At 38.5% G+C, this 19,529-nt stretch overlaps 1 protein-coding gene across 1 annotated transcript in view; it reads left to right on the top strand.

The window, feature by feature from the left end:
- LOC120549389 (glutamyl aminopeptidase) overlaps positions 1-19,529 on the top strand; it is a 28,900-nt gene that overhangs the window by 2,746 nt on the left and 6,625 nt on the right. The window contains exons 2-17 of the mRNA XM_039786273.1: positions 2,361-2,502; positions 3,400-3,534; positions 3,663-3,783; positions 5,054-5,208; positions 6,567-6,680; positions 6,794-6,928; positions 7,033-7,098; positions 7,222-7,287; positions 7,983-8,143; positions 10,150-10,232; positions 11,759-11,895; positions 12,783-12,838; positions 12,928-13,078; positions 14,633-14,706; positions 15,875-15,979; positions 17,797-17,970. Coding sequence (XP_039642207.1) covers positions 2,361-2,502; positions 3,400-3,534; positions 3,663-3,783; positions 5,054-5,208; positions 6,567-6,680; positions 6,794-6,928; positions 7,033-7,098; positions 7,222-7,287; positions 7,983-8,143; positions 10,150-10,232; positions 11,759-11,895; positions 12,783-12,838; positions 12,928-13,078; positions 14,633-14,706; positions 15,875-15,979; positions 17,797-17,970 — 1,875 coding nt within the window. The remainder of the gene's footprint in view (positions 1-2,360; positions 2,503-3,399; positions 3,535-3,662; positions 3,784-5,053; positions 5,209-6,566; positions 6,681-6,793; positions 6,929-7,032; positions 7,099-7,221; positions 7,288-7,982; positions 8,144-10,149; positions 10,233-11,758; positions 11,896-12,782; positions 12,839-12,927; positions 13,079-14,632; positions 14,707-15,874; positions 15,980-17,796; positions 17,971-19,529) is intronic.

Here is a 19,529-nt window from a genome sequence, read left to right as displayed (position 1 = left end):
CCCTCACCTTCTGCTCTCTGTGTGTTGCCGTTCCCAAACTCTGTTCGTTTCGGGAAAAAACAGACTTTGAGCTAGCAAGCTTCACGCTGTTTTGAAGAAATTTTGGCTAGTGCAACAAGGCAGGCCTGCTTGGTTCTTTCAGGGAATGATTTTAAAGATTTGCAAAGATACAGCATTTACTCTCTAACGGGGACATTTTGGGACAGATTGGTGGGATTGCTGTGAAGTACACACAGCGATACACTGGTAAGAGCTAATGAAGTTTAACCATGTATCAAGCTAATATAAATAGCTCACGTTACTGTATTGTGTGAACAGTAAACTTCATTTAATATTGTATGTGGCGTTTTCTTTTGCGGGGTGCAAAAGTTTCACCAAAACAAGTTCCCTTCAGAGACTTTTTTGCAGAACAACTGTCACTGCGTCCGTAGCTTAGCACCGCCCAAGACAATTATGACTGACTTAAAGAATTGCAAACAACCCAGAGTGTTTTTTTTCTCCTATCCCAGAATGTATCTGTGGTGTAGCCAGACCTTACTCCGCAACGCTGCGGAGATAGGCCTGGCAATGCGAGACTATGGAGATGCTATAGATGTGCTATGGATGAAATCATAACAGCTACTGAGCTAAATGATCCATCTCCATGAGCAAACTCCATCTACTGATGACTGTGTGATATGGTAGAAAGCTCCAGGAAAAGCTTTTACGTGGACCTTTAGTTGGGATTGTTTTGTCTGACTATAAATATTTGATCAAACAACAACACATTGCTACTCCTGTTGAATTACAACTTGGCTAGATTTTTTGGAGTTAGTACAAACTTATATTTTGGTTGAAGTGATACTCCGTCCAGAATCTCTTTTGAGAAACAACAACTCTTTGGATGCGACGGTTGAATGGAGAGCAGCTGGGCTCAGCTTGGATTCATATCAGTTACAATGGATTCCAATGGTGACACATTGTTTACACTGCAGAAATAAATGATCCGTCTACAGAAACGTTTCAAACCTCTCCAGAGACACAATCTACTTCAGTCCTGTACTGTATGCTCAGTATGTTCCAAACAGCCATTGTTTCATTGGCTAAATACGCTACCTCAAACATACTGAGCATGTAGAAGGACCGCAGGTATATGAATTATGCTGCATTATGGACCTTTGGATACCTTTAAAAAAAAAAAAAAAAAAAAAAAAAAAAAAAAAAAAAATTTTTTTTTTAAAAAAAAAAAAAAAAAAAAAAAAAAAAAAAAAAAAAAAAAAAAAAAAAAAAAAAAAAAAAAAAAAAAAAAAAAAAAAAAAAAAAAAAAAAAAAAAAAAAAAAAAAAAAAAAAAAAAAAAAAAAAAAAAAAAAAAAAAAAAAAAAAAAAAAAAAAAAAAAAAAAAAACTTTTTACCACCATGAAAACTTAGCTGACATAAATTCAGTATCGCTTAAAATTTTAGAATTTGGTAAAAGTCCTTCCTAAACAGTAAACCCTGGTTTAATCATCAAATAAACAAATTATGTCAGTCAATTTAAAAGATTATTTTCCAAGTCAAGAAGTTTGTCGTAAAACTGTTGAAGTATAAGACTAAGAAGCTACTAGGGTGACCAGACGTCCCGAAATCCAAGCAGTTGTCCCGAATCCTGAATCCTGCCATAACTGTCCCGAAAATTAGAGCAAATTCTCAAGAGCAGACTCTCGAGTAGTAACCGGGAGAGTTTAACTAGGCCTACATGTCCCTCCAGCCACACAGAAATCTAAACCTGTGTTCAGTAGCCTACTCTCAGACATGACGTGACCCAACCGTTTCTACCGTTGATATCTAAAGCAGCTGGGATGCTCTCCCGGCTGCTGCAGTCGAGTTGTCATTGTGTTTGTTTTGTTTGTTTCATAAGGACACTTGAGTTCATAATTTTTTTTAATTTTATTTGTATTTTTGGGTTTACATGACAGACAGTTGAGTTTCTGAATAAAAATAATTTTGGTGGCTTGGTGCGGAGTTTTGAAATTCATGTTAAGTGCATGCAGCCACGAGAAGGAGTGATTGGATTGGATGTTGCTGATGTTAAAGCGCAGTCATTGTATTTGTTTTATTTGTTTCATAATGACACTTGAGTTCATAATTTTTTTTAATTTTAATTTTATTTTCGGGTTTACATGACAGTTGAATTCCTGAATAAAATAATAAATCACTTTAGTGCAGAGTTTTGAAATGAATGTACAGCATACCCTCCCTCTGATGCAAAATGCAGAGGTGATCTCATCAGAGATGACAAACTTGCATCTGAAAGTATTGTACTTGTAGAGTATTAATCTAAACAATGTTTGGGGTTAAAAATTCCAAAATTGCAATAATCTGTCCTTCTTTTGATCACCAGAAAGATTGCTGCGACTGATCATGAGCCAACAGATGCTCGCAAGTCATTTCCCTGCTTCGATGAACCCAACAAGAAGGCCACCTACACAATCTCCATCACTCATGATGCTAACTATGGAGCTCTGTCCAACATGCCTTCTGAGGTAGGACTCAAGTCAGCAATGCTAAACATTAACATTTTAATACATAGAAATTAGATAAAGGTCACCTATATTAGGCATGCTCACCAAAATGAGTTAAAGCAGGGGCTAACTGTTAGCTTAACTCAGTTGAAAGTAAACTTTTTTTTTTAACAAAAACCCTTGTAACAACTCCAGCCTCAAGCCTCAGACTTTAAGAATTCTATAGTGTATGTGTGCAGCCATCGTGTGTATATTTAGGACAGTTATTATTTTACAGGTTTCTGGCTTCGACACTATTCTGTATCCAATGGAGTTAGCGGTAATCAGCTAGCTAGCCTGGTAGAGCATGCGCCCCATATACAAAGGCTCAGTCCTTGTTACAGCAGCTGCAGGTTCAAATCCAACTTGTCATTCCCCCTCTCTCTCCCTTTTCTTATCTTAAAATGCCCCAAAAATCTTTAAATCTTAAAAAAATTTAAAGTCTGCCATGCATTGCCTTTTTATTGTGTAAATTCAAGTCATTTTGACTGGGCTTCATCAGCAAAGGGTTTCATTCTAGACAAAAACCCATCTGGTTCATCAACTAAATTTAACATTAAGTCTCAAAATTCACAGCTCCACTAATAACTACTAATACTTATTGGCTATGAATTTCTTGTACGTACAGAGTTACTAACTGTTAAGCAATCCTGTTGGACTGAAGAATGGTTGCTGTAGGTGAAAGGAGCATCATTCCTCAAACTTCCCCATGGTGGAGGGGAAAAAACAACAAAAAAGAAAGGGGAAGCCAGGCTTGGAAGTGAACACGTTGAATACTAAAAACAGAGAAATCAATCTTGTCCCTCTGTTTTTGGGCCAAGCTCTACAGTCTGAGTGACATCCCCATTAACCCATTAGCCTTTTCCTCTGCCTCTCCAGGGCGCCCCTGAAGAACTGCAAGGCAATAAAAAGAAGACCTCCTTTAAGAAGTCCATTCCAATGAGTACCTATTTGGTATGTTTTGCTGTGCACCAGTTTAGCCATGTGGAAAGAACTTCTGCCCGAGGAATTCCTGTGAGTTTACCATTATGCATCAATATGAATGCTATCACTTTACAACAAGTACTGTTGAAAAGATTTTAAATTAACTTATACTATACTATTAGATTTATTTTACACATGTGTTCTGTCTTCCATTATAGTTGAGAATCTACGCCCAGCCAACTCAGTTAGGAACTGCTGAGTATGCAGCCAACACAACCAAGATAATCTTTGACTACTTTGAGGAATATTTCAACATGTCATTCTCCATCGATAAACTTGGTACGTTAAGACTGTATGACCCTAGAGGGTTAAGCATGTCAGATTTTAAGTACTTACATTTAATTCACAGTTAGATACATACTTTGTTTTTGGGGTCCCAGTGTTTTTCAGATAAGAATGACTAAAAGGTCCCTGCTATGGCCCTCTGGTGGCTACAGGTTTATTTCACTGGGGGCCAAGTACATCTTTGAGTTTACTCAAACTCACAGATAGAGCAGCTGTAAGAAGTAAGAGCACAATGCAGTTGGGACAGCTCACTGTCAGAAAGGTTTATAATGCTCACTGCTATAATTAAGAATTGAAGAGATTCAGGTAAGAAACACAGAATCTTGAATTCACTAAAAGTAAATGGCAGTTAAGGCAGCCATTACCTAGTCCATATCCACGACGAGACTAGCCGTTGCCAAATCCAATGGAATAAATCTTCCAAGGAATTTTGGCGAAAAAGACACAGGCCCGAAGGCCGAGATATCTGACTCCAATTACTCTAATTCCCGCGTATTCGTTGATAGGACTTATGGATACCAAAACTCAAGGATCAACTCTGAGACGATTCAGGTTAAGAAAAGTTGACTGAGTCCAGCAGTTAAGTTGTAATCACATATGTGGGTTCACAAAAGACACCAAGTATCCCTAGATTCAGACAAAGGAGTCGGAGCTCGGGCTAGAAAAGTTTCTGTCAAGTTGTGAGCTTCGTTCTGCAATATCCCTCAACCTTTAACCTTTTCCTCCATGGGGTGCATACATACATACACACTCACAGGGTTAGGTCCTCTGTCTGGTGCAACTTCCTCTTCTTGTTCTCGTAACCTTTAAACAATTCACTTTTATGCTATATAAGGCCTAAAGTTATGACTTAAGCTTCTGTGCATCAAGAGGTCACCCGGAGTACTTTTAACCACTTCCTCAATTTGACAACACACAGCTCTTTTGCAACTAGCATATACACACACACTCTCTTAATAAAATATTCCAACAGTGGACATCATGAAAAATAACTGATGGTGGGAAAGTGTCTTGTGAGCACTCACAGGTTCTTTTCCAGAAGTATCTCAACAAACACATTAGAGGAGAGAAAGATGTCTTTTTGTGATGAGGGAGGGAATTTAGTTTTAATAGTGGTGCTGGACGAAATACCACGTGGTTTTCTAAATCCAGTTTTTGAATATCATTTAATAAAATGAGGAAATATCTGGGGATAAAGAACGTCCATTCACAAGAATTATTGCAATTATAGAAGCGGTGACTTCTCTGTGCTGTTTTGATCCAGATAAGATAGCCATCCCTGACTTTGGTACTGGTGCCATGGAGAACTGGGGCCTCATCACCTACCGGGAAACCAACCTGCTGTATGATGAGAACCAGTCCTCGTCCTTCAACAAGCAGCGAGTGGCCAGTGTTATCGCCCACGAGCTGGTTCACCAGGTACCACTATCTAGTTCCTTATTACCTTCTCTGCTTTGTTATTATTTTATTTTGTTCAGTCAGAACTTTGAAGGAGTATGCAAGACTATACATCACATACAGGTTCCTTTTTATCCGCTTGGTTGTGTTGCATAGGCCTATTATAGGACAACGCATTCTCATGAACAGGTTCGTATGATATCGTACGATAAACGTTTTGTTTTTTATAATATATAAATAAAAGTATATATAATCCAAGTTACCTTTAACCTCATACAGAGGTAATGAAGCTCACTTAGACCAATGTGTGACGACTGAGTGGTGGAAAATCTTTTATCTCCATTTCCCACACGGATGGAAAGATCCATCATTTAAAATGGAAATAAAAGAGAGTTCAAAGTTCAGAATTGTAAATGTTTAACACCCTTCATGTGCTATTGTTCAAGCTTTTTATGATGCACATCTTTCCGAGACATCAGCTGCTTTACTATGATGGGAGATAAGAGGCCTTGAGGCTGTCAATAAAGTTTTATGAATTCTTCAAAGTCACCTGAGGGATCAGCAGTGGTTTAGTTGTCAGAATATGATGATGTACAACAGTCTTCTGCTTTTATGAGGCTCCCTCACATGTACTGTGAGAGTAAACCTTTACAGTTAAATACTGTATACACAAAAGTCATGGTGGGGTGCCAAAGTGGGCACCTGTTGACAATCAGAGGCCTCATAGGCTCAAAGTCTATTCATGTCTGTTTTGTGTTATTGAAATTATTTCAATTCAGCACTTTCTCTTTTCGAGCACAAATACCATTTCAACTTCCGGTTAGGCACGTGATGGCGCAGAATGTGAGGTAGCTCCGTTAGTTCCGTAAAGTTATTTTTAAACAAGACAAGACAAGACCCCCAGTCTCCTGGGATGATGCTTGAATAATCGACCTATGGGAGCGTTTTTCATGGGGAGGACAGTCTCTTTTGGCTATATGATGTTTTTCCAGTTTTCCAGTTACATTATTTGGTGAGGAGTATTTAGAAAAAGTTGTATTATTGTAATTTTTGTTTCATAAGTCATTTTTATTTCAGTTGTACATTTCTATATCCACACGGAGTAAATAATGCATTTTGTGAAAACTAGCAAACAGCTAGTTAAAACATGAGCAGATCAGAAAACAGGGAGGCTTCTTACAAAAATGATAAAAAATTGTTTGTAAAACAGGGGAATACGAAATATAATATCTGTCTCTCATAACTACCTGATTCTCTCTGCAGGCAGTCGTAAAAATGGGGCCCATGGCTAATTTTAACACCCAGTAATCCCCTAGCAGGTTAATTTGTCCCTTTAAATTTCCTTTGTTTGGAAATTCATGTGAATGGTCTTCTTCCAGTGGTTTGGGAACATTGTGACTATGGATTGGTGGGATGACCTCTGGCTTAACGAAGGCTTTGCCAGTTTCTTTGAGTACATCGGTGTGGAGAAAGCTGAACCTAGCTGGGGCATGGTGAGTTCTCCTTTAAAAAAGGCACAACCAATTATCCCACTGACAGTAGTGACCAGTGACTTTGAGGACTTCAGTACCCTGAAACTTGCCCTGTGTCCTCCTGTGGTATACAGCGAGACATCATGATCATCAGTGATGTGCTTCCTGTCATGGTGGATGACGCCCTCCTCTCCTCTCACCCGATCATTGTGAGCGTGTCGACCCCGGCAGAGATCACCTCTGTGTTTGATGGCATCTCATACAGCAAGGTACGACTGCTGGAAAACCTCAAATCAGTTACATTACCAACAAGATACACGCATACCAAGCAACAAAATACTATTTGTAACAACAATGATTCCATTTCATCCAGGGAGCGTCCATTCTCCGGATGTTGGAGGGTTGGATGGGTAAAGACAAGTTCAGAGACGGCTGTCGAGTAAGTCACACTGTTGCAGCTTCATGACCGAAATTTAACAATGGATGATCATACAACTTTCAAGTGGTTCAGCAGCTGATTGGTGAAAGCCTGTTTGTTTCTTCTTTTGTCTTCTTTCACCAGAAATATTTGAAAGACTACTACTTCAAGAACGCCAAAACCGCCAACTTCTGGGCATCTCTCGCCGAAGTATTTTTGAACTTTATCAGTTGTAAACCTTAAAAACTGTACAAGGACAGATTAATACCCAATTATTAAAGAAAATATTCCATATTTTGGGAAGAAATGCTTATTTGCTTTCTTTATGAAAGTGAGGTGAGAAGTAGTGACGGCCAAATTAAACTTCATGAAGCTTTAAACCAAGAGCGCCATATAGTTCAATTCAATTTATTTTAGTGTCAAATCATAACAGAAGGTATATCAGAACAACTTACAGATAAATTAGGTGTAGACCACACTTTTTAATTTACAAAAACCCAACAATTCTCCCCAAGAACAAGCATTTGGTGCAACAGTGACGAGGAAAATCTTCCTTTAAACAGGCAGAAACCTCGAGCAGAACCAGGCTCTAGTGAGTCTAGTAGTGTTTGTGTACAGAATAAACCCACATGTCATAAAGTGTGTTCATTTTTAATATATAAGATTTTGAAACATTAAACAGAACCAGGCTAGTTGTTTCCCTGCCTCCAGGCTGTATGCTAAGCTAGGCTAACCACATCCTGACTCCAGCTGTCTAATTAACTCACAGAGAGAGATTGATATTGATCTTAACATCTCACTCTCAGAAATAAAACAAATGGGCTTGTTTCCCAAAATGGTGGAATATTGCTTTAAGTTTTGTGAATTTGTCTGAACAGTATCTAATTTCTTCTCTCTGTGCCCAGGTGAGTGGGTTGCCAGTTGCGGACGTAATGGATACATGGACCAAACAAATGGGTTATCCTGTGCTGGACCTGTCTTTCTCAGACATGAATGCCAAACTGAGCCAAAAACGATTCCTCCTGGATCCTAAAGCTAATCCCAGCCAGCCTCCTTCGCCTCTTGGGTCAGTGAAACCAACAAGATGAAAATGCCTGAGAGCTGTCTAATTAGGATTAGAATGACAGTGTCCCATTTTGGCATCTTTACCCATCAAACAATACAAAAAGTCCAAAGGCTGCCAGATACTTCGTCAGCTTCAGCTGTATTTCTATTATGACCTAATCATTAGGTTATTTCCAATTAACAACTTTTCATCTGATTTACTATTTCAGGATGGTGCTTCCTTTCTGATGTTTGCTTTGTTGTCTTTCACGTTGAAAGAAATGATGGCCAAATAAAACTTCATGAACCATTTCTTTTATTATCTGAGCCCACTAGATGGCGCTCTCTGTTCAACAAAGGGTTGAAAGCACACTGAATTTACATTCCTTGAGCCTTTTTGTTTAAACCAAGTCCGCCATCTAGTGGGCTCAGCAAATAAATAATATGATTAATGAAGCTTTGAGGCTTCATTTGGACATGACTAGTTAAAAGCCACACTATAGAGTTATTAAGACATTTAAGTTTAATTTTATATTTTATTATAAAATATTATAATTAGATTGTTTATTCAGGATTTCAGGCCTAAAAACTAAATACTGTTTTAGAACCATCTGAGTGAGGTACTACAATATCATAATTTAGTTTTAAGAGGTAATGGAGTTTCCATGTTGGAATTTAGATGAATGAGATGATAAAATGACACAATCTGGTCTTCTAACAATCTGTAGCTACATCTGGGTTCTGCTTTAAGTCCAGTTCAGACCAAAGATGAGGAGTTAAAACTTGCTGCTACTTGCAACGCGCCGGTCTGCAGCGTTCTAAAACCTGCCAGTTCACACCAATGCGGTGAGACGAGATGAGTGTCATTATCTCCATAGCAACGACTCTTTCTACTAACAACCGACTTTTCAGGCTTTTTATAGCTGGATAGGTCATTTGTTGTGTCTTAAAATTTGAATGAGGATAGTGATAGTGCGATACTTGCTACAGTTGCATTTCTAGTGATGAATTGGCAAAAACAACGTGTTATGTCTCAGATTCACTGCTTTGTTCAGTCACTCTCTAGCTCGCTCGACCCCATGCCATGCTCGTAGGTACTCGTGGGTGCTTGTGAACCCAAAACTCTGCCATTTCGACCAGTTGACAATTTGTAACATAGAAATAAAATGGATTATGGACCATTTTATTTCTATAGTTTGAAGCTGACTTGACCAGCTGACTTCTTTATTGGCTGTTGAAACAGCTGACGTCTCTTACATTCTAAAACCAGCCTCTAGAGACTCGAACAGCTGAGACGCCATCTGCTTGGTTCGAGCTGTGACGGGCCGGTTCAGAACGTTCTTAACCCTCTTGTTGTCTTCGGGTCAAATTTGACCCATTTTCAAAAGGTTTCTACATCATAAATTTGGGTTTCTTTCAACCACATTGTAAAAAAAAGAAATTACATGGCTGGTTCCATACAGAAGTTAAATAAATGATCAGTTCTTTACTTTCATTGAATTTGGGTGTTTAATTCAGATTTATAGCATTTGAAAAAATAACGGAGAAAAAAATTTGAAAAGTGACAAAAACGTCGGGAAAAGTGACAAAAGTTAAAAATGTAAATAAAAAAATCAAAGTTAAAAAAATATTTTACCCACAAAAACAAAAAGTTGTATGGTCGACGGGAAGACAACGCAAGGGTTAAACAGTTTCGTCTTGTTGCGAAACTTCTGGTCTACTGGTCTGAACTGGATTTTTAAGCCCCTAACGTTACTTTAATCTGCGATAAAGCCACTACACTTCCTGCTCAGCAGCAAACAGCAGACAGACACAATTAGAGACTAGCTGGTGAACATTTAGTAGCTGAAAAGACAGATCTTTCCTCAAGAGTTGGTGGAGACCAAACCAGAGCCAAAGGGAGTGATGATGAGGGCAGCTTTAATGAATCAAATGCAATTGTAATTTTTAAGATGGCCTAAAAAGATTGTATATGTGTAGGTTGTGTATGTCAGTGCATTAATCACAATGAATGTGTTTTTGTTTCAGGTACAAGTGGACCATTCCAGTCGAATGGCACTCTGTGAAAAGCAATAAAAATATGTTGACAATATTTAACAAGCGTGACACAGGTATAGTATGCTCAGCTTAAGTATTTCTTAATTGTGTAATCATCTTCAAAACATTGAAAATAATCAAAAACATTTAAATCAGCACTTTGCCTTTAAGCCAGCTTCTCACTAGGATGAAAAAAATCCATGACCTATTTTTAACATATGTTTAATTGGCATTTAGTTCTTTCATAAAAAAATAAGACCTAACGCTCTCAACTCACATTGAAACTTTTAGTTTGTTCAGCACATCACGACAAATACAATTGTAAACAGGGTTTCTACAGGTTTCACCAAGTCAATTTTAATACTTTTTGAGACCTTTTTTAGACCATTATGAACCTACCTATAATATATAACCTATAATCACAAAATAACAAAAATTTCAGAGTCTGGAAACATTGTCTGAAACAATTCCCTGATTTCCTCAAAATTATTATAGGACTGGTGTCTAGATTGGCTGCATAATAAGTTGCATGTTGGTGTCATTTGTAGTCGTAATACAGCAAATTATATTTGGACTAGTGACAGAAAGAACTACAACACCACAGAATAAAAAAAATAGCATTCTAAAGATCACTGCATTGACGTAGGAAAATTAAGACATGTTGAAAGTTATTTAAGACTTTGAACACAATACTTCCGCGAATTTAAGACTTTTTAAAGGCCTAACATTGTGAATTTCAAATTTTAGGCTTTTTTTGACTTTTAAAGACCCCACGGGAACTCTGTGTAAAATAAATAGATGACATTTGATATATGACACCTAATAGATCTAGGAAAGAAATAAAATTGCAATAAAAAAAAATATGTACTCATTTTCTTAGTAAATAAACTCTGAGGGTTTCTATTTTTTAGCAGAAATTGACCAGGCTTTTTACACGGGAAGCGATTGTCGAGCCTCGTAATTCATTTTCAATGAGAAGCAAGCCAGCGGGTAGGTAGGGAGGCGCGGGCAGTTTGACAGGCGACGACAAGCGGCCGCAATCCCGTGAAACTGTCGCATTCGTGCTCGTCAAACGCACACGCCCGCCCGTTGCAAGAGTTGAATTGTGTTGAACTTGTCCCTACGCGAGCGACACGCCATGCAAATCAATGAACAAGTGACTGATTCTTGCGGTTTGTGAGTTCACTAAAATATAATTTGTGAGTTCTAAACAGGACATAGACAGCGGGACTTTGGCTTGTCAGAGCAATCGGCACAAGACTGGATTTATCGGGTAACATCCGTAATTCCGACTAGGCTAATTTAGCTAACTTTAGCTATCAACAATAACCGTCCGTGGTTAGTAAAGACTAGGGTTGCCACTTATGTTATAAATCGACCTGTGATTGGGGATATATGATACCACAGTCAGCTAATCTCATTCAGTTGTACGACAGGGATACAGTAGTGAACAGAATCCCCATGGTTACAACGCATTGAAGCGTTGTCCTTCACATGAGGAGCGTAGTAGTACCCGGCGGATCCACGCGACCACGCAGGCGAAGTGTTGCTCCCCGTGTGAAAAGGCCTTAATACCTTCTTGATGACTGTTGGTTTTCAGAGCTTGTCATCAGTAACTACTCGGTGTCAGTGGACGGGCTGCTGAAGGTTAACAACGATCACATCGGATTCTACAGAGTCAACCATGACGAGCACATGTGGAACGCCATCAGTCAACAGCTTCAAAACAACCACTCGGTAAAGCTGTCCTCAGAGACCTGCAAACACACACACACATTCTCAAGTTTAGTTATTTTGTTTTCGCTGCAGACTATTTCTAGCTCGGTATGTTTAACTGCTGACGTTGGTCAGCCTCATCCTCACATTGGATTCAAGTCTGCTTGAAGGTGTTTACATAGTGAACTTTGGTTGATCGCACTGTTAGGGGGCTTTCACACCTACCTTGTTTGGTCTGGACTTATGGACTTTTCAGTTTGATCCGAACCAAAAATTTAAAAAAAGGTGTGAAAAGTCCCCGGGGGCCACTTTCCGGACCAAACCGCCGGAATTTGGTCCGACGAAAAGAGGTGGTCTCTGTCCGGATCAAACTGGGCGAAAAAAAATGCTAAAACATAGCCTAAATATGTAATCTATTTCATCCAAACTACTAATAACATGCGGAAGTTTTTTCTTGAAGCAACAGTATTATACTGTGACTTATCTCATGATTCATAATATTACAATTTAGAAATTTCAATTTTGTTCAATTTCAAAACTCTTGAAACTACTACTTTATTTTTTAAATATTACAATCATGTTTTATTCTTGTAAAATTATATATATATATATATTTTTTTTTTTACATACTTCTAGATTTTATTATTTTATTGTGGAAATCTCTGTCGCACTATTAACCTAACCCAATCTTACTTTTTAAAACTGCCAGAAACATTATTGAAAGTTATAGAACAAACATTTTATATGATGCTTTTCACCTTTGATGCTAACTTCTTTGAAGCAAAACAGTAAGTGACCTTTCATGTGTCATTGTTCCAATATTTCTTGGAAAGGTTTATTATCACCACACTCGTCAAAGAACTCACGGTGTTAATCTTTGGTTTGACTCCGTTATATTTCTTCGACAGGAGTTTGATGCAGCTGATCGCACGAGCTACATTGATGACGTTTTCGCTCTCGCAAGGTAGGATTCCACCCCCAAAACACGCTTTATGAACATTCATGACATCATATATATAGATATTGCAACTACTGTTTCATTTCACTGTTCAGGGCAGATGTTATAGATTATGGTAATGCCTTCAATCTTACCAAGTACCTGAAAGATGAGACTGAATACATAGTCTGGGAACGCGTGGCCTCCTCTATCGCGTATGTTCGGGACATGCTCTCAGGCAATGAGGCGCTCTACCCAAAATTTCAGGTAGGGCAGCTACTAATCCTTCTATGTGTTGAGCTATCACATTTGGAAAATTAAAAACTCATTAACTTTGAAGTTGATCTGTGATCTAAAGTTTCAAGAGGCAAAATCAACCCAAATGTCTTTTTTTGCTGTCTATGTATGTTACATTTAAACAATTAAATCATAATAATAATCATAAATCAAGTCAATCAATCAATCAATCAATCAATCAATCAATCACCTCAAGACTAAAGGTAACCAGGCTTCAGTCAGAAGCTGCAATTTTTTAATTTCTTAGATGCTGTTTTTAAAAGGTGCTATATATATATAAATATATAGTTTGTATTGTTATTAGTAATACTTATGGATCACAAGTTATACTTGCATTTTTTTAATTTTAACTCTTACTTACTTAGCTGTGTATTTCAAGTGTGATGTCTAATTTATCTTCCTCTTATTAAATCACACCTGATGAGTGCAACATGCAGTGTCATGTGGGACAGGCTTTTAGTCTTCTGATTGACGCACTCATTTGCTTAAAATCGGTTATACAGTACAATAGCATCTGCCTGGGGTTAAGTGAAAGAAACTGCCACAGGAATTAAATCCCAAACAGGGCACAGGCTGGATTCTCAGTTTTCAAATGTGAGCATTTGACTAGTCGCTTTGGTGTCTAAACTTAACCTTAATCAGCGTAAACAGTCACCTTGTGTCGGCTAAACTTAACCCTTACAACCCTTACAGAGCCCTGTACCCTGCTCACAGTCACATTTTCTTGGCTAAAATGAACTGTCAGTTTGTCGGAGGGATTTTTTTTTTCATTGTTTACCATAGTATAGTTTTACATGTACAGTTGTCTCTGCTCTCTGGCTGTAGTCAAGTAACTGTTGAGCCATCATACTATTAAAGGTCACATATTATGCTTTTCCGTGTTTTCTGTCATATCTACAATGTTATAATGTTGGATTTTCATGTTAAATGTGGCCAAATAATGAGGTTAATATATTTTAGACATCCCTATGAGCTAAAACGTTCTATATATAATTTAAAAAAAGCCTTTATTGGTGATTTTTCACGGTATAAAGCCCTGCTATATACTCCGTGTCAGTAGCTCCAGCTTCAACTAGTGAAACACAGAGCGGAGGCTCCGGAGATTCCAGGAAGCGCGCTGGCCAATCAGAGCAAACTGGGCTTTTTCGGGAGGAGGGATTAAAGAGACAGGCGCTCCTACAGAGTGTCTCATACAGAGGGTGAATACAGGTGCAGCAGCCATGGGCAGTATGAGAAAAATAAAGTTCTTTTTTTTTTAACATTAAAGCATGTAAACATGTTCTGGTACAAACCCAAAATGCAAGAATAATCCTGAAAAAGCTATATAATAGCTGCCCTTTAAAAAAAAAAAAAAATCCATTAACTGCAAACTGTAAAAGAAAAAAAATAAACTTTGCATATTAGTGTCTAATGGTATAGTAGAAACCTCACTTCTTGTTCCTTTAAAGATATAAAGTGTGTCAGTAAAGGTTCTGTTTAGTTCCTTATTGTTAATTAAGAATCATGTTTGCTTGTTTTCTCTAGAGACTGTTTCGTGACCACGTAAAAGTAATCACCACCCAACTTGGATGGACTGATAACGGCACACAGACGCAGAGGTACCGCAGGAACAGTGTCCATTAGAGTTTTATACTGCGTTACAGAAAACACCTTAGGTCCTTCCCTGATCTCCTCTACAATGTACAGTAGTCACTTACATAGACCCATTTCTTTGTCTCTTTTTTGGAATTATCTGAAGTTCGGTAAAAAAAAAACTCATGCGAATAAAGCTGGTGAAAGTGTGTTTCCATCCAACAGCTTGAAAGCGAATAAAAACCTGTGCGTAATGACGTCACATGCTGTTTTGCGATTAAATTGGTATATCAAATTGATTTGAGACATTTTAAGATGCTTCCATTCATTTACGCACTGAATCGCACAACATTCAAGCAAACATTTGCGAACAAAGTTTTGCTAGACAAAAGTTGTTGTTGATGTTGTTGTTGATGTTGTTGTTGTTGATGTTTTTGTTGATGTTGTTGATATTAGAAGCCAAGGAAGCAGTTCTGATCCTGTTCATTAAAAAAGGTGGAACTTGCCTTTTATTTTCCCTCCGGCACCGCTGCGGGACCACTCTTTTTTGAGACATGCATCGCTGTTTGAGCGCCTTCCATTTACGCCAGAGGACGTCCCACGGCTTGTCATAACCTTTGTTGGTAATTTCATTCGCGAGTTCCTGATAAATTATGGCATTTCTTAGATTTTTGCTATCTAAAATAGCGGTTATATTTTGCTCGTAAATTAAATTCAAAAAGTATCTTGTCTCCTCGTTCGTCCACTTACATCTGTCTTTGTTGATGCCTGTCATGTGTGCAAACAGAGCGGAAATACTGGGCAGAAATGAATTAAAACTAATTTACTCGGCAAATAATGTTTCCATCAGCATTTATCGCATAAGCTGTATCGATCAAGAGAAATCCGATGAGACCGAACGTATTTCCTTTGAGTCGATGTTCATGAAATTCTATCGAATTTTACTGTTTCCATAAGGCATATTTCATTCGATCTTACTCACTTAATTCGGATAAAAACATGTGGATGGAAACACAGCTACAGACTTGGTGCAACATTTAACCATTTAGACCACTGAAGATTTTGCTCCCCCCCTCCAAAATACCACACGAACACACCGAGATCTTGAGGAACACCATAGAAAAACCCCATGCTGTGAAACCTTTGACATTTTGAGATTTTCTGCAAGAATTGCATTTTTCTGTGATTTGGCAGGTTACTGAGGGAGACTGTGCTCAGCATCTCTTGTCAGATGGGAGACCAGGATGCTCTGGACGAAGCCTCTCGCATTTTTGACCAGTGGATTGATGGAAGTCTCAGGTATCACCACACCAGTCTTTGGGTTACTTGTGCTCAATTTTCTTCACAGCCAAACAATTGAGTATTTTAGCCCTTGTGTTGTCTTCCCGTTGGCCTGCAACTTTGGGTTTTTCTGAAAAAATAAAAAAAGTCATCGTTTTGTCATCTTTTGACACTTTTCCCGACGTTTTTGAAGCTTTTTTTCCCAATTCTTTTGTCACTTTTTTCCAATGTGTAGAATAGATGTTTATTGTCATTGTTTTCAACAATGAATCAGTTTTGCAGCTATCAATATGACAGTTAAATCACAGACAAACAGAAAAAAAAATACATAGTAATATATAAAATCACTACAAAATAGAAATTTAAATATAAAACACAATAGTGAAATAAGTATTTTTTCTGCGGATTTTTTACGTTTCTCCCCCCCCCCCACGTCCTTGAAGCTTTTTCCGACTTTTGTCACTTTTTTCACCGTCCTTAATTTTTTTTCAACAATTTGGTTGAAAGAAACCCAAATTTCTGATATAGAAACTTTGACCAGAGGACAACTGGAGGGTTCAAAGGACAAACCTACAGTTTAATTATAGTGGGTTTTTGTATCAATCGTGTGTATAAGCAGCAGACTGGACATCAAGACTATGTGACATCCAAATATATTACAAGAAACAATTTCTCTTTGATTCTGACACTCAAACCAAATATTTACTGTTGATGTGTCAAGTAGCAAGAATATTTTAGCTTAAAGTGATGGTTCGGAGTAATTCACCCTAGGGTCCTTTGCACCATGACCTCGAGCCAAACACCCCCCCAGAAGCTTTTTTCACCTGGGTCTAACATTGGGAGAGTTAGCTAGAGTAGCGTTATCAGCTGAATAGCTTAGCGCAGGGGCTAATGGACCCACGTTTGTATCTTGTAAGTTACCCCACTAATAATGCCCGAAATGATACCAAACGTCTACAAGTAGTACAAATAGGTTATGCTCTCATAAAACGATGGATTGTAAAGTTTGTAAGTACACCAGAAGTTTATGAACACTTGCCTGCTCTCTTCAGCTCTCTGTTGCTGCTGCTGCTACCTGCAGTTAGACGAGTGCGTAGGGCCGTCTACAAATTACTACACCGAAAAGATATTTTTTTACCATAAAATATTTATTAATTCAATGATTAAATAAGGTAATGTCTCCAAACTTACCTCAATTATCACTTGTCTCCTGCTAGTTATACTACAGCACTTACTTAAAAAAAAAAAAGTTAAATTATTAAATATTTTTGTTGCATCTCTTTTCGGTGTTGTAATTTGTAGACGGCCCTAAGCACTCGTCTCACAGCAGCAACAACAGCAGAGAGCAGAAGCCAGCAGGCAAGTGTTATTTACATAAACTTCTGGTGTACTTACAAACTTTCCAATCCATCGTTTTATGAGTGCATAACCTATTTGTACTACTGTAGACGTTTGGTATCATTTCGGGCATCATAATAGGGGGGAAATTCGACAAACGATAACGGGTCCATTAGCCCCTTGCGCTATTCAGCTGATAACGCTACTCTAGCTAACTCTCCCAATGTTAGACCCAGGTGAAAAAAGCTTCTGGGGGAGTGTTTGGCTCGAGGTCATGGTGCAAAGGACCCTAGGGTGAATTACTCCGAACCATCACTTTAACTCCATTGTGTTGCAATATGATTACACGGTGCCACCCTTTTAACATTAAACCAGTTTTCTATAAGAACGAGAAAAGCAACACCACGAACAACATATTGTGAACACAGCTGGTTTTAAAGTAATGTTTGTTTTTCTCTGGTAATGACATTCCAAGTTCTTGACCTTCTGTCCTGCAGCAGTGTAGCAGTGAACCTGAGGCTGCTGGTCTATCGCTATGGCATGAAGAACTCAGGCACCGAAGCAAAGTGGAACGTCATGTTCCAAAGGTACAAAGATACTTCTTTGGCCCAAGAGAAGGAAAAGCTGCTGTACGGACTGGCATCTGTGGAGAACGTGCAACTTCTAAACAAGTAATTGAAACAGCTCATTTTACAGAGTGGTTTAAAAATGCATTTAAGAATGTTTTTATTTATAATAACTTTTATTTATATAGCACCTTTCATGAAACCCAAGGACACTTTACAGAATAACTGGGGCTAAGTTAAGCTAAAGGAGGTTGTAGGCTGTGGTGAACAGGTGGTGTTTGAGGATTTTTCTTTTTTTTTTTTCTTTTTTTTTTATATGTCCAGGGATGTAGCATTGTGGATATCTGCAGGGAGGGGGTTTCAGATTATTAGGACAATGCACATTAAATATGTCTTTGCTAGGAGATGCCAGGCTTCACACAGATTGGTGTTTGGGGTGTAGTTGCTGAGAAAACATCACCATGGCTCTACAACCCAGGTACAGGCCTAAACAAATATGGGATCTCGTCACAGGTCTGAGCCGAGTTGGATCCCCCGTCCGGGTAGGGCCTTTCTGTGTGGAGTTTGCATGTTCTCTCCGTGTTTGCTCCGATATCCTTCCACCATAAGGACATGCATGCTAGGTAACTAGGACTACAGTTGAAGAGCAGCTGACTGGCTAACACTGGCGCATTCACAGAAATGTTGATTAACCCTCTGAGGACAAAAAGACGCACCGGCAAGTCCAAGCAATGTTTGACCACACTTGTCAAAAAGCGATATTACAAAATTTCATGAGACATTTATTTACTATTTTATTCATACATTGCCCTACTTTTGTGAACCCACTACTTTTGTAAACTCATTTGAAGCACCAAAACTATTGAGTGTAGTAGTATTTCTTCACAACCGATTTGAGAAATTTCCAAAAGCTAACATCATCTTTTCAGCTTTAGGGCCAAATTTTTTCTTTACACATTGCTCTGGAACAATTTTGGGCCTCAGTAGACAGAAAGCAGAGTTTGTTCTGAACATTTTGAAACACATCGGGATCAGGTTATATACAAATACCCTTAAAAGGTGAATTTAAAAAGATATGTAAAAATGCCCTTAGACTTTAAAGCAGGGGTGGGGAACCTTTTTTACATCAAGGGCCATATCAGTTTTTATGACTTGTTTTGCGGGCCACTTTTCTTTTTTTTTGCCGCAGAGCTGAGCACACACAGACACTTTTTAACCTAGGGGTAAGACCACGACAAAAGAAGGCATCGAGAGGTTGGATTTTAACTTAAATGTGGATGAGAGAGTGTGACATGGGACCAAGTCAGTAACGCGCAGATGTTGTATGTTTACAACGTGTTCGAGTGCTGTGTTGCAAAGTAAAAATGGCCCTCTCAAGGGGAAGAGGAAGCAGCCCTTTTATTTGGACACCTGCACACAGGTGCAGCTCATCAGCTCATTAGCTCCTGAGGCCTCCTGACACACCGGTACACAAGACAGACAGAAAACGAGCAGAAGGCCGTCACACAATAGACCTTTTTCACAGCAGACATGTTGACATGTCATAGTAGGAAAAGCGCAGGTGTATTCAAAACCATTACTGATGGCTGCATTCCACTTAGGAGAGGTCCTGGTATTAAACCATTACTGATGGCTGCATTCCACTTAGGAGAGGTCCTGGTATT

The sequence above is a fragment of the Perca fluviatilis genome, chromosome 20, assembly GCF_010015445.1.
Source record: "Perca fluviatilis chromosome 20, GENO_Pfluv_1.0, whole genome shotgun sequence".
NCBI classification, from domain to species: Eukaryota; Metazoa; Chordata; class Actinopteri; order Perciformes; family Percidae; genus Perca; species Perca fluviatilis.
This window is presented reverse-complemented; position numbering and strand designations above follow the sequence as displayed.